This window comes from Mandrillus leucophaeus, unplaced genomic scaffold (assembly GCF_000951045.1).
Source record: "Mandrillus leucophaeus isolate KB7577 unplaced genomic scaffold, Mleu.le_1.0 Scaffold639, whole genome shotgun sequence".
NCBI lineage: Eukaryota > Metazoa > Chordata > Mammalia > Primates > Cercopithecidae > Mandrillus > Mandrillus leucophaeus.
In genome coordinates this window covers 631,114-646,491 of record NW_012106908.1, presented here as the reverse complement: position 1 = coordinate 646,491, position 15,378 = coordinate 631,114, and the positions used below count along the sequence as shown (strand labels likewise).

The 15,378-nt window shown below is 38.6% G+C and overlaps 1 protein-coding gene across 1 annotated transcript in view; it reads right to left on the bottom strand.

The window, feature by feature from the left end:
* The window catches only part of LOC105554291 (hepatoma-derived growth factor-related protein 3), a 75,550-nt gene extending 60,889 nt beyond the window's left edge, over positions 1-14,661 (bottom strand). The window contains exon 1 of the mRNA XM_012000688.1: positions 14,653-14,661. Coding sequence (XP_011856078.1) covers positions 14,653-14,661 — 9 coding nt within the window. The remainder of the gene's footprint in view (positions 1-14,652) is intronic.
* Positions 14,662-15,378: the final 717 nt, after the last annotated feature.

Below are 15,378 nucleotides of genomic sequence, written 5' to 3'. Positions count from 1 at the left end.
GAACCCAAGAGGCAGAGGTTGCAGTGAGCTGAGATTGCACCACTGCACTCCAGCCTGGGTGACAGAGTAACAGACTCCATCTCAAAAAAAAAAAAAGAAAATAAACTATGTTTACTCTTCATCAAGCGGGAAAGGATCTTGCCCTCTCTATGGCTCTGCTATGGCTTGAAGGGCTTCCTTCCAAATTTCAGGTGTTGTTAATGTAATAGTATTAAGAGGTAGGACTTTTCAGAGGTGATTAGGCCTTGAGGGCTCCTCTGTCATGAATGAAATTCAATGCTTATAAATAAAGGGGCTGGACCGAGACAGACAGAAGTTGGTTCTCTCTTGCCCTTTTGCCTTTGGCCATGTAACAATACACCAAGGCCCTCACAAGATGCCAGTGCCTTCCTCTTGGACTTCTCAGCCTCCAGCACTGTGAAGAAATAAATTTCACAATTCATCCTTGAACAACAGGGATTGGGGCACTGACCTCCTGCACAGCTGAAAATCATATGTAACTTTTTACTCCCCTAAAACTTAATTACTAATACCCTACGAAGCCTTACCAATAACATAAACAGTATATTAACACATATTTTATATATGTATTATATATTATTACAGTAAAGTAAGCTAGAGAATAAATGTTACTAAGAAAATCACAGGCCAGGTGTGGTGGCTCACGCCTGTAATCCCAGCACTTTGGGAGGCCGAGGTGGGTGGACCACCTGAGGTCAGGAGCTCAACAACAGCCTGGCCAACATGGTGAAACTCTGTCTCTACTAAAAATACAAAAACTCATGCCTGTAATCCCAGCTACTCAGAAGGCTGAGGCAGGAGAATCACTTGAACCCAAGAGGCAGAGGTTGCAGTGAGCTGAGATTGCACCACTGCACTCCAGCCTGGGTGACAGAGTAACAGACTCCATCTCAAAAAAAAAAAGAAAATAAACTATATTTACTCTTCATCAAGCAGGAAAGGATCATCATAAAGGTATTCATCTTTGTAGTCTTCACAATGAGTAGACTGAGGAGGAGGAGTAAAAGAAGGGGTTGTCTTGCTGTCTCAGGAGTGGCAGAGGTGGAAGAAAATTCACGAAGTGGACCCACTAACTTCAATCCCATGTTGTTCAAGAGTCAACTGTATTGTTTCATATATTTTGTCGTGGCAAAACAAAACAGCCTAAAACAAACCCTTATCATTCTGGACAACCTTCTCCTCTCTTGGTTTCCACAGTACTACAGATGGTTTCTGACTTCAATGGTTTGACTTGAAATTTTTCAACTTTATAATGTTGCTAAATTCATACACATTTAGTAGAAACCATACTTCAAATACCCTTACGACCATTCTATTTCTTCCTTTCAGCACAGTATTCAATAATTTTTTTTTTTTTTTGAGACGGAGTCTCGCTCTGTCGCCCAGGCTGGAGCGCAGTGGCCGGATCTCAGCTCACTGCAAGCTCCGCCTCCCGGGTTTACGCCATTCTCCTGCCTCAGCCTCCCAAGCGGCTGGGACCACAGGTGCCCGCCACCTCACCCGGCTAGTTTTTGTATTTTTTTTCAGTAGAGACGGGGTTTCACCATGTTAGCCAGGATGGTCTCGATCTCCTGACCTCGTGATCCGCCCCTCTCGGCCTCCCAAAGTGCTAAGATTACAGGCTTGAGCCACCGCGCCCGGCCTCAATAAATTACATGAGATACTCAACACTGTTACAGGCTTTGTGTTAGACGATTTTGCCCAGCTGTAGGCTAATGTAAGTGTTCTCAACACATTTAAGGCAGGCTAGGCTAAGCTAAGAAGTTTGGTAGTTTAGATGTATTAAAAGCATTTTTGACTTAAAATATTTTCAGCTTAAGATGGGTTTATCAGGACATAATCCCTTGTAAGTTGAGGAACATCTGTATTCTTGTCTGGTTCTCTTATTTTCTAACTACTTTTACCAATATGTTTCTCTGGTTTTTCTCCTTCTAAATCTAGTGATTTTGGATGTTTCTCTAGGTTTCATTTCCAGGATCTCATCTACTCTGAAATTATGTTCTCTTTCCAAGAAACCCCATTTACTTAAATGATTTTAACTTTGCCATTATTTTTATGGACTCCCAAATCTACCTCTAGCCTCAAAGTTTCCTTTGAACTCTAGGGATGAAATGAGAAACATCTACAAACCATCTCCTTTACACTTACAGTTTAAGCAGTAAGAAAAAGGCTCTGGTATCCATCCTCTTGAGTCTGCAGGCCTTCTTAAGTAACATACGGCAACAGCCTGAGGATTACTGTACCATCCCAAATTCATCTTTGAACCAAATGAACCATCTGTCACAGAGCAAAGATGCTCTGGTGTACTAAGAAAAGATGGACTTTGAGTCTAGAAACTTATTATTAAAGTAAGCCTCCTTTTGATTTAAATTGTGATACCGAAGGTATCACTCAATCTCTTGGGGCCTTGAGTTTCAAATCTGTAAAATTAGATGGCTGGATCAGGTAACCTCTAGATTTCCTTCAAGTCCTGAAATTCCATGGCTTGGCTACAACTGAATTAATTTCATCTGAATCTGTTTTTCTTCCTACTTTAATTATTGTCATGCTCTGATCTTCTGAGTATTTTCTCGAGTTCCACATTCAGCTGTTTCCTGAATCCTGTCAATTTAACTCCTGAAATGTCTCAAAGTGAGCACCATTCCCATTACTAAATTTAGTTCTCTATCAAGTTATCTTTTGGCAAGGCTATTGTAACAGTTTTTCAAACTGTCTCCTTGTTCCCAGGATTTCCCATTACCTACTATAAAACTTCTGTAAAAACCTTGTATGTGTTACATTGAGTACCACCCTAAAAAAAAAAACAACTCAAAATGAATCCAAATATATATAAATTGTAGCAAAAAAATCACATGACACAAAATGTATCAACCATTTTCAAATGTATAGTTTAGTAGTATTAAGTATATTCACATTACTGTGAAACAGATCTCCAGAAAATGATTATGTTTTAAATGGCCAAAAATAAAACGTAAATGTACATGGTTATGTGATAGGCACTGAATTACTAGTTGATACAACATTATCACATCATGTACTTATTTTACTCTTGTGAGAAACAAAATGAAAGCTTTAAAATAATCTTTTAAAACTTCTTTCAAATAAAAACAACTTTTGGTTAAGCTCTTCCTCTGCTATAATGTTACGTAACTAATAATATCTACTGCAGAGGTTGCAAACTGGTGGCCCTCAAGCCATTTATGGCCTGAAAATATGTTTTGTTTGGCTCATACAGTGTTTTTAAACATTTGAATTAGTTACAAACACTTAAAAACTAGAAGGTTCACATTAAAATCCAGTTTAATGACTTCTGTGAAAAAAATATGAAAATGAAAAAATCTAGCAACATTAAGCTTGCATTCCCACATGGTAACAATTAGCTGAAGATGGTCAACCACAGTTGCCCACTTTAGACAAAGAATGTGCTCTCAAGTTTGTCACACTCTCTACCAGTCTCTCTGTAACACTGTGTCTTCTTTCCTTATTTATACGGTTTGCTTAGCCCCTTTGAGTATTTGAGTTTGTACCCCCTGGAACAAATATTGTAAAAAACAGAAGCCAGCCTTGCCATTACGCTGGTTCTCTCATGAATTTAATGTTTTGACATGCACTCACTTCATATTTTTATGAGTCTTGTTTTTAACTTTTTTGAAAATTATACTTTGACAACTTTGGAAATACACCAAGATGTTCAAGTATCTACATCTTCCTAAGTATCTACATCTTTAAGTGATTTCCTAAGTCACTTAAAGTGTGCACCTCCCAGGCACAGTTTTTCTTGGCTTCTAGAGTGATTATCAAGTGGCAACAGAACTTTTATTGACTTTGTTTCTCTACTATTTCTGTTTTACTGACTTTGTATTTTTACTTTTGTTCTGATGCAACAAAACATTCATGGCTGGCCGGGCGTGGTGGCTCATGCCTGTAATCCCAGCACTTTGGAAGGCCGAGGTGAGCGGATCACGAGGTCAGGAGATCTAGACCCTCCTGGCTAACATGGTGAAACCCCGTCTCTACTAAAAAAATACAAAAAATTAGCCAGGCGTGGTGGCGGGCGCCTGTAATCCCAGCACTTTGGGAGGCCGAGGCGGGCGGATCACGAGGTCAAGAGATCTAGACCCTCCTGGCTAACACAGTGAAACCCCATCGCTACTAAAAAAAAAAAATACAGCTGGGCGCGGTGGCTTTCGCCTGTAATCCCAGCACTTTGGGAGGCCAAGTCAGACGGATCACAAGGTCAGGAGATCAAGACCATCCTGGCTAACACAGCGAAACCCTGTCTCTACTAAAAATACAAAAAATTAGCCGGGAGTGGTGGTGGGCGCTTGTAGTCCCAGCTACTCAGAGGCTGAGGCAGGAGAATGGCGTGAACCCAGGAGGCGGAGCTTGCAGTCAGCTGAGATGGCGCCACTGCACTCCAGCCTGGGCTGGAGACTCCGTCTCAAAAAAAAAAAGGCCGGGTGCAGTGGCTCACACCTGTAATCCCATCACTCTGGGAGGCCGAGGCGGGCGGATCACGAGGTCAGGAGATTGAGACCATCCTGGCTAACATGGTGAAACCCTGTCTCTACTAAAAAAATACAAAAAATTAGCCAGGCGTGGTGGCGGGCGCCTGTAGTCCCAGCTACTCGGGAGGCTGAGGCAGGAGAAAGGTGTGAACCCAGGAGGCGGAGCTTGCAGTGAGCCGAGATCGCGCCACCGCACTCCAGCCTGGCGACAGAGCAAGACTCCATCTCAAACAAAAACAAAAGTTAAAACATTCACGGCTGAACACACAACAGCCAACACTGGAAAGGTGAGACAGATTCTTAGTCATGTTTGGTTCTGATTCTGGTTCTGCAAAGACAGTAAGTTTATTCCCTATAATGGGATGATAGGGACCTAATCTCTGTTGGATGCAGCATGGCAAATAATCTGATACATTAGTCTTTTGGCCTGCAGAGGAATATGTCTTGCTTCAACAACTGGAAAGAAGAAAAGTCCTTTGAGATCTAGACTGCTATGTGTATCCTGTGTTTTCTTTCACTTGTAGATGAAGTTGCACACCTGAAGGTAAGCCTCAGTGTGACTGTACTTAAGAAAGCCTTCACCCCTCTTTGAGTTTGAAACATTGTCTTACCTCTGGAAAGAGTATTAACAAATTAGATATAAATCTCTTAAAATAAAAAAAAGCTGTTTTTAATTGGTTTATAGACACTGGTAAGGCTTAAGAAATCTAACATAAAATGAATATAAGAATCCTCAGGAAATAAAAGACTGAATTTTGAATATTTAAAATGTGGTGGCATTTTTGTTGTTTGCTTGCTTTGCTCACTGCAGAGACACTAAGGGGATATACAGATTAGAAATTTAGGCTCTTCCCTTACAGCCTGCAAATCTGCAGCCTCATGGACTGGGGCCTAGGGGGAGGCAGCCTCATTTTCCACAGAAAACTTATTCTCAGAGTTTTATTCCTGGACCTTCACCATCAGTGTCACTGAGACTCATTAGAAATGCTTATTCTCAGTCCAAAAAAAGGCTTATAACTTTGGGGAAGAATCAGTGTTTTTAGGAGCCTCCAGGTGATTTTGATGCATATTATAAGAGTTTCATCCTCTTGCTGTGAGTTCCTGTGGATAGGTTGCTTTCATTTCTTGTAATTAACATGTATATCCTCAAACTCAGCAGGATTTTTGCACTGAGACTGCAAAAATGCATCGGTGCAAGTTGGTTTCCCCAAATCTTGAAAAAAAGTAAAAAATGTCAAATTTCCTATTTTTTATTAAAGGATAACTATATTAAATGTGGTTTCCTTTTAAGAAAAGCCCCTTCTCACAAAAACTACTAGAAGTTGCTGTTGCTGTTGTTGTTGTTGTTTTGAGACAGAGTCTTGCTCTGTCGCCCAGGCTAGTATGCAGTGGTGTGATCTCAGCTCACTGCAACCTCCGGCTCCCGGGTCCAAAGAATTCTCCCGCCTCAGCCACCTGTGTAGTTGGGATTACAGGCACATGTCACTATGCCTGGCTAATTTTTTGTATTTTTAGTAGAAATGGGGTTTCACCATATTGGCCAGGCTGGTCTTGAACTCCTGACCTCAAGTGATCATCCACCTCGGCCTCCCAAAGTGCTGGGATTACACGCGTGAGCCATTTTGCATTTTTATATAAGAATCAAAATTCAAATAATCCAAGTGAATTCTTGAACAAATCAGACTGGTTTGATAAATTTTTGGTTTTAAAACACCTATTTGTCCTTGTCTGAATTTAATTGCCATGGAGTGTGTAATATAAGCAAATGTTTTATCTTTTAAAATAAGATTTGGGTTGTTTTCCCATAAAGACACAAATAACATTTTAGAACTTCTTATATAAGGTACACTGTTAAGCTAGTATTACTTCCATTTAATGATTAATAAAAATATAAACTTGAATTACAAAATATAAACTTCGAATTCTGACACACTTTTAAAAAATTTCAGCAGCAACTATGTTCTGTAGTTTGTTAAACATAATTTCTAATATTCCTAGTTAACTTCAAGACCCTACACTAACATTAAGTCATGTTAATTAACAGATAATCTTTGCATATTTGAAGTTTTAAGACAGAAATATAAAAACATTGGTCATCTGTGTGTATCTACTTTTAATTTTTATGTTATGTAATGGCTATTTTTGCACTTTAGGAAGATACAGAAAGGATGTGTAATATGTGTATTATGCGTGTCCATGAACTTTACTGGTTTGCTGCAACAATTTCATATGACATAATTTCTCAGTTACTTAACTCTGTGAAACAGAAACTAGTTGCTTTGGTTATTACAATTAACATGAAGATTGAGACAATATTAAAAACAATAGTGGTACAGAAGTACAACTGCATATGCAAGATGAAGGATATATTTTTGTTTATTAATGGGAAAAGATTAGTTTTGTTCATAAACTATCTGGGTTTCTTTCAAAATGTGCAAAAGGATAATGAAGGACAAAACCTGGATGAATACTGAAAGCTGTGAAGGTTTGGAAAAGGAAAATTTATTTGCTTTGAACTATAATAACTACAAATAACAGTCCGAAAACACACAATGAAATAGTAAATTGCTGAAGTTGGCTCAGTTTTAATGAATTTCTTCATAAGATTAAAAAGGGAAAGCTTCTGAATCTATTAATGTCAAATATTTGTTAATACAAAGCTAGAATTTTGTTTTCTGTGTTAAAATAACAAATTGGCCTTGGAGAATTCTGTCTGATCTTAAAAAGATATAGTAAGGGTTACTCTTCACCCTCTAAATAATCTAAGTAGCAGAGATGATATATTTCACTAGAATAACCTCCTGAACTTTTGTGCTGACTCTTATCATACTCTTGTTTTTAAATAAACAAAAGTTCCTCACTTCTAGCCCAGGCAACATAGGCAGACCCCATCTCTATAACAACAACAACAAAATTAGCCAGGTGTGGTGGTGCATGCCTGTGGTCCCAGATACATAGGAGGCTTTGGTGGGAGGATTGTTTGAACCCAGGAGGTCGAGGCTGCAGTGAGCCATGACTGCATTTCAACCTGGGTGACAGAGTGAGACCCTGTCTCAAAAAATAAAAAAGTAAAACAGTAAGTTCCTCACTTCTAACAGAGCTAGGTTTCTTTGAGAAAAATTGGGTTACCATTTTCTATGTCTATTTAAAACATTATATTGTTGTTTCAATTAATTCATTATTTATTATTCTCAGATGTCTATACTCCTACCTTAAATCAGTGATCAAATCTTCTCTGATAACTCTTCCAGTGTCACTGAGTTCACAATATTCATTGGGAAACGGATCAGGCTTAAGACTGTGGTGTAAGACCTAAAGCTTGATATTAGTGTTGCCTTGTTAGGAAAGCCTATTTGCAAGTTCTCCTCCCTACTCTTATCTATCTCCCATAGATAAAGACCCCTAGCCAAAAGCCCTCCTTATCAAAGAGAACAGGCACAGTTCCTACTTATCCCCAAGTAGCAGGCTTCAGTTTCCTGCCAGCCTGTAGAATTATTCAAATAAGCCAATCACATTCTCCTGTAGGAACCAGGTGGTACCCTACCCTCTTGACACTACAAAACCTGCTTCCCACAGCCCCTGGTGGGGCATTTTGTTTTGGAGTGCAATTCCCATGTGGCCCGTGTAGCATGCAGTGTCCTCTTCTCCCGAGTTGTGAGTATATGTAACTAATAAACTGTTGTCTGTCTCATCTGTCCAGTGTTGGGTGTTGTGCATTCAGCCATCCCTATAACCATACGGTGGGAATCCCTCGTTTACTAATAAATAGGTGGTGATTAAAACACGGATAGGTACCAACATGACAATAATCTAGGAAACAGAGGCAAGGAAATTCCACATGGCTCAAACTTCTATGTGTGGTAGGTTAGTGGTTTTGTTCATTGTAGGAGTCCAGATGGTAGTTGGAGGTGAGAAGTCCTAAGAGCCAGAGGGCTAGGCAAGGATACCAAAGTTCTCCATAGGCAAAGCCTCTTCTCTCAAAAGCGCTCATGGCCTACTTCCTTAGTCCAATCAAATCTCTGCTTAAATATCATCTCATCAGAGACTTCCTTTATAACCTAACTTGAAGTAGCACCTCTTCCCCTATTATTCACTATTCCCTTATTCTGATGGATTTTTATTTTTAGCATTTCTCTAACATTCAGTATATGTTTGTCTCTTGACATTAGAGTAATCTCCATGAGGGGAAGACTTGCTTTGTTCATCACTGTAGCACTACTGCCTAAAGCAGTACCTGACAAAATGGTAGGTGCATAATATTTCTTGAATGCATGGTATTATAAGTCTAGTCTTATGGACCTGGCCAACTCTGTGTGTGTGAAGGAAAACAGAGAAAGGGAGAAACTAAGTAGTGAAGCATAAGGATTGTCACTTGGGGTGTGTGTGGCAGGGGGCAGAGGGAGGTGGTGGGTGGAAATTCAAGACTACAGTTGAAACAGTAGATGCCAAACCTAGCCTCAGGAATTTGTTTCAGGATTCAGTAGTGGAAAAGGAGAAAAAAAAAGTAAGGAAGACCAAAGTGTCCTGACTGCCTCTGGATATGACGATGCCCACATTTACACATAGAGGGAATCCATAATCCCTGCTGTGGTGGGGAATAGAAAGGAGAGTTGTGGAACAACGTTCAATAACAAATTACTAAGAAATTATTATGAGGTTATAGAATAAAGGAGTCTCTATGCATAAGAAAAAGAGTATGAGAAGGGCAAGCAAACTTGTCTCTGAGCATGCCAATGAGAAGAATTTTTTGGGCTAGCTGACAAAAAATGCAGAGAAAAAGCATTTTAGCTATTGAAAAGTTTATGAGGTGTGGTAAATCACAAAAGGGGAAAAAACCCCAAACTTGTGATGTTGTTATAAAAATGGACTTGGATAAAGAGAAGTCTTCAAATCAGTCAACAAATTTACCATAGGGGCAGAAGGGGAAAGCACAGCATGAAAAAGGAAATGCATACAGGAGAAAGGGGAAAGAATTTAAAAAATATGAGTCTGTTTGGTTTAATAAACATGAAACATATCAATTTTTTTTTTTTTTTTTTTTTTTTTTTTTTTTTTTTTGAGACGGGGTCCTACTCTGCTGCCCAGGCTGGAATGGAGTGGCATGGTCTCAGCTCACTGCAACCTCTACTTCCCAGGTTCAAGCGATTCTCCCGCTTTAACCTCCTGAGTAGCTGGGCCTACAGGTGCACACCACCATGCCTGGCTAATTTTAGTACAGACAGGGTTTTGCCATGTTGGCTAGGCTAGTCTTGAACTCCTGACCTCAAGTGATCCACCCACCTCAGCCTCCCAGAGTGCTGGGATTACAGGCATGAATCACCACGCCCGGCAATTTAATATTTGAAAAGAACACTGTTAAAAGAACTACTTCCATGATGATATGGAAACACCTTCCAAAATACTAGTTTGAAAAAATGTATGAAATATCAGGCTGAGTTATCTTCAAATATATAAAAACGACCATTTACTAGTGATAGAACAATTTTATAGCTACAGACATTTTTTCACTCAATAAAACCTTGAAAAACATTGTCATTTTAATCTTTAAAATAACTATAAATAATTTTGAGAGGTCACAATATACTTAGAACTTAGTGCTTTTAACTAAGTTGTATATAGGGGATGTACAGGGGAGGTATGCAGGCTGTATAAAGGGGATGGGCCAGATGATTTATTGAGGTCTCTCATTAGCATGTTACATTGCTGACTCTGGAGGAAGAATATATGTGGGGCATTAACTCCGACTCATAGTATACCTGGGGAGAGGTGTGGTCTCTGACAACTGAAAAAACACAGCTCAAATAGTTAAAAGTGAGGCATTTTGATTTATGATCTTCATTTAAACCTCCCGGGTTTATCATTTTTCTTTTTTTAATTCTTGTAGTCATTTTTTTTTTGAGATGGAGTCTCACTCTGTTGCCCAGGCTGGAGTGCAGTGGTGCGATCTTGGCTTACTGCAGCCTCCGCCTCCCGGGTTCAAGTGATTCTCCTGCCTCAGCCTTCTGAGTAGCTGGGATTACAGACATGCGCCACCACGCCCAGCTAATTTTTGTATCTTTAGTAGAGACAGGGTTTCACCATGTTGGCCAGGCTGGTCTTGAACGCCTGACCCCAACTGATCTGCCTGCTTCAGTCTCCTGAAGTACTGGGATTACAGGCATAAGCCACCATGCCCGGCGCTTAGAGTCGCATTTTAAATTGAGTTGTCTGATCTGGCTTATTCTCCCAATGCTGCACCCCCTCTCCTCCACAATCCCCCTTGGTCTTCAAAGCAATTGTCCACATAGATTCTATTTTGAACAGGCATAAAATGAAACACACTTGCTTTTAAGGTTTACTTTTACTTTTGTTGAGGTAAAACTTAAATGCAGTAAAATACACTGATCTTAAATGTATATTTCATTATTTGGTAATGTGATAAATGCATATACCTATATAACCAATACCTAATCAAGTACAGAACATTTAAGTCATCTCAGACAGCTTCCCTGTACTCTCTACCAGATTATTTCCCATTTCTCACAGTCTTTTTATGGCTTTTTATGGCCAGTCTTAAATTTTAGTCATTCTTGTAGGTGTGAAGTAGTATCTTCTGTGGATATCTTTTAACAAACTAAAGTGTTACAATGCTTTATGTATTTACTCAAAATAAATGAAAGGGTGTGTCCACACAAAGATTTGTACAAGGATGTTCATAACAACTTTATTCATAATAGCCTAAATCTGGAAATAGACCAGGTGTCCTAATGAAAGTGGCCAAATCAACTATGGCATATTCATACAACGGAATACTACTAATATATACAATAACATGAATGAATCTTTAAAACACTATGCTAAATGAAAGAAGCCTTACACAAGAGTACATATTGGATGATTCCACTTATACTAAGTTCTAGAAAAGGAAAAGCAAATCTATGGTGAAAAAAATCTGAATATGATTACCTCTGGAGATTGGAAAGGGTATTAGAGAATTTTCTGGGGTAATGGTAACATTTTATACAGGTCTCATGAAATTTAACACTTAAGATCTGTGCATTCACTGTATGTAAATTTTACCTCAAAAGTTTAAATAAATATTAAACTCTAGTTAATTATACGCATGCTGAAGTATTTAGGGATGAAGTAAATTAATGTACGCCAATTTACACTTTAAAATACACAAAAAATCAGATAGCTTAATGGATGAACAGAGATTGTTAGATGGACAGAAATGTGATAAAACAAATTTAGCAAAATGCTAACTATAGAATCTAGGTCTTGGGTGTATGGGTGTTCACCGTCATATTCAACTTTTGTGCATATTTGAGTATTTTCAAAATAATATGTTGATACAAATAGGGAAGAGAGGATGAGAGTAGTGTAACGAATTGGCTATATCCTTTTCTCTTAAAATGTAAAGTCAACAGATATCATCTAGTCAATAAATCAACATGAGACAGGAGACTATTATGCTTCATTATAAGCTGAGGTTGATTTTTAAAACCCTGTACAGATTGAAACCACAGTAGCTACTGGGTACTATGTTTATTATCTGGGTGACAAAACAATCTGTACACCAAACCCCCATGACATGCAATTTATCCATGTAACCAACCTGCACGTGTACCCTGCATCTAAATGTTAAAAAATTTTTTTAAACTGTCAAATTGCCAATTACTGAGAATGCACCAATTATACTCCAAAACATAATGTGTGAATCCCTATCTTCCTATATCTTAACTCATAACATCTTTTTATTAATTTTTTACTTAGAGGCAGGGTCTTGCTCTGTTGCCTAGGCTGCAGTAGAGTGGTGCGATTACAGCTCAGTGCAGCCGCCTCAAACTCCTGAGGTCAACGGATCCTCCTGCCTCAGCCTCCTGAGTAGCTAGAACTATAGCCACAGCAGTTTTTTTTTTTTTTTTTTTTTTTTTGAGACAGGGTCTCACTCTACCCAGGATGGAGTGCAGTGGCATGATCACAGCTCACTGCATCTTCAATCTCTTGGGTTCCAGCAATTCTCTCAGGCTCCAGCCTCCAGAGCAGCCAGGACTAGAGGCACATGCCACCATGCCCAGCTAATTTTTGCATTTTTTATAGAGACAGGGTTTCGTCATGTTGCCCAGGCTGGTCTCAAACTCTGGGGCTCAAATGATCCACCTGCCTCTCAAAGTGCTGGGATTACAGGTGTGAGCTCCTACGCCTGGCCTAATTTTGAAAATCTTATCTAACTTCACTATGTGAAAAATGTTTTAATTTATAATTTCTTAATTATAGATATTGAACATCTTTTCATACGTTAATAAGTTATTTGTATTGTTTTCTATAAACTGCTTTTTCACATCCAATATCCATTTTTCTACTGGGTTGTGGTCTTTTATGTGTCTGGAAAAAGCATACACATACACACACTGATATATGTATACACACACACACACACACACACACACACACATATATATAGATAGATCAGCCCTTTTTCCATATGGTACAAATGTTTTTTATTTATCTTGACTTCATTTGTAAATTTTTGGTCAGCAGAAATTGTTTTGTCTGTGAAGTTATAACAGCAATTTTTTCCCTTCATGGCTTACAGGTTTGTATCTTGCTTTAAAAAACCTTTCCTATTCCAAGATTATCAAATACTTCTCCCACATCTTTCTTAGCATCTGTGGTTTTAATAAATTCTTAAGATATAAATGTGTCTAATAATGGGTGGAGGGAAATGGGCACCCACATAAATGATTACTGGTAAATTGCCATAAACATTTAAGAAGTTGATATGACTGCATATATTATACAATTTGAAACATACATGCCACAGGGCCTAATAATTATATTTCTAGGGGAAAAATCTATCCTGCATAAAAGCATGAGTATATAAAGATAAACAAACCAAGATGTTCACTGAAGCTCTCTTGACAAAAGAAGAAACAACCCAAGGGCCATCAGTGTAGAAATGGTTAACTAAATTATGGTGCATACTATGGCATATCACACAGCCAAAATCTGTATGTATTGACATGGAAAGCTAGTAATATATCAAGGACAGGCCAGGCGCAGTGCCTCAGGCCTGTAATCTCAGCACTTTGGGAGGCTGAGGCAGGTGGATCACCTGAGGTCAGGGGTTGGAGACAAGCCTGTCCAACATGGTGAAACCCTGTCTCTACTAAAAATACAAAATTAGCCAGGCGTGGTGTAATCCCAGCTACTCAGGAGGCTGAGGCAGGAGAACTGCTTGAACCTGGGAGGCAGAGGTTGCAGTAAGGCAAGATCGCACCACTGCATTCTAGCCTGGGCAAAAAGGGCAAACTCCATCTCAAAATAGTAATAATCAAAATAAAAAAAATCAAGGACAAGTAAAAACAGCAAATAGCAGAGTAAAAAATGGTAATTCCATAAAACCGTGTATGTATGTATGGATGTTTATACAAGCATAGAAAAACAGGAAGGGTACACACCAGATTATTAATACCAGTTACCACAGTGGAGATAAATGGTAGTGTTATAAAACTACATTTTCTTCTGAAATTAAAAATAAAAATAAAAATCATTAAAAAGAAACCAATAATATACATACATAAGGCTTGCCCCCGAAAAAGTGTCATTCAAAAACAAAAATTGTAGAGTGAAATTCTTGTTAAATAATTGGACAATTAAATTTATTGTGCACTGCTGTCTACAACTTCTCCTTTAAACAGGCCCTCAAAAAACTGAACCAATGAGAACCTTGTCTGATTGAATATAAAGAGCACCTTGGCTGGGCATGGTGGCTCACGCCTGTAATCCCAGCACTTCGGGAGGCCAAGACAGGCGGATCACTAGAGGTCAGGAGTTCGAGAACAGCCTGGCCAACATGGTGAAACCTCATCTCCACTAAAAATACAAAAATCAGCTGGTCGTGGTGGCATGCACCTATAACCAGAGGTTGAGACAGGAGAATTGCCTGAACCCAGGAGGCGGAGGTTGCAGTCAGGAGAGATCACGCCAGTGCACTCCAGCTTGGGTGACATAGTGAGACTCCATCTCAAAAAAAAAAAAAAGTACCCTTTCCCACTGCAAGGGGAGTTCAGTAGGGGTTTCCAGTTCTAAACTTGGTTTAAATTTCTAGGAACCTTTATTTGCAGAACTTTAACCTTACCTTTGCCATCTCCCCAATAATGACTCTTAGCTGGCCCTCCTCCAGCAAAATTTCCCTAGTTGTATGCAAGATTTTACATATTTCATTTTAATGGGAAAAGAATTCACTGCTTTACTCAGATCTTCCAAGCCTTGCCTCTCCCACCAAAAAATTTAAAGAAAGATAATCATGTACAGAAAGTTAAATTCAGATACATGTAAATCCAGTTCATAACAGTTGTGCCAATTTGGGCACATCTTTTATTTTTGGTGTCAATTTCAGAGAGCTTTAAGTTGTTAACACAAAAATGATATGCAATATCAACTTTTTTACCCTTGAATTCTGTTTTCTCTTACATAAATACTTTTTGTTTTATTCAACTCTTTGTTTTATTCAAGACTGATAAATAGGGCTTTCCAATGTGGAGGTAATTTTTGCCTTATACTATCTGTGTTAAGTCAGTGTTTTATAAGCAACATATTGTTGGATTTTATTTATCAGTCCAAATGGAATCCATTTATGCTGGTACTATGATGTCTTTTTATGCTTGTTTTTTCTCTTCATGTTTATATTTATTCTATGAATAAGGTATTCAGACACCTCATTCTTAATTCTATAATTAGATATTTCAAGAACACTATTATAACAACCTATACAATATAATCAATATTAATATAATTACTATTATAAAATATTTTATCTATTCCAATCTGAAATAAGGTACTCAGTGCTTTCCTCTCTTCCCTT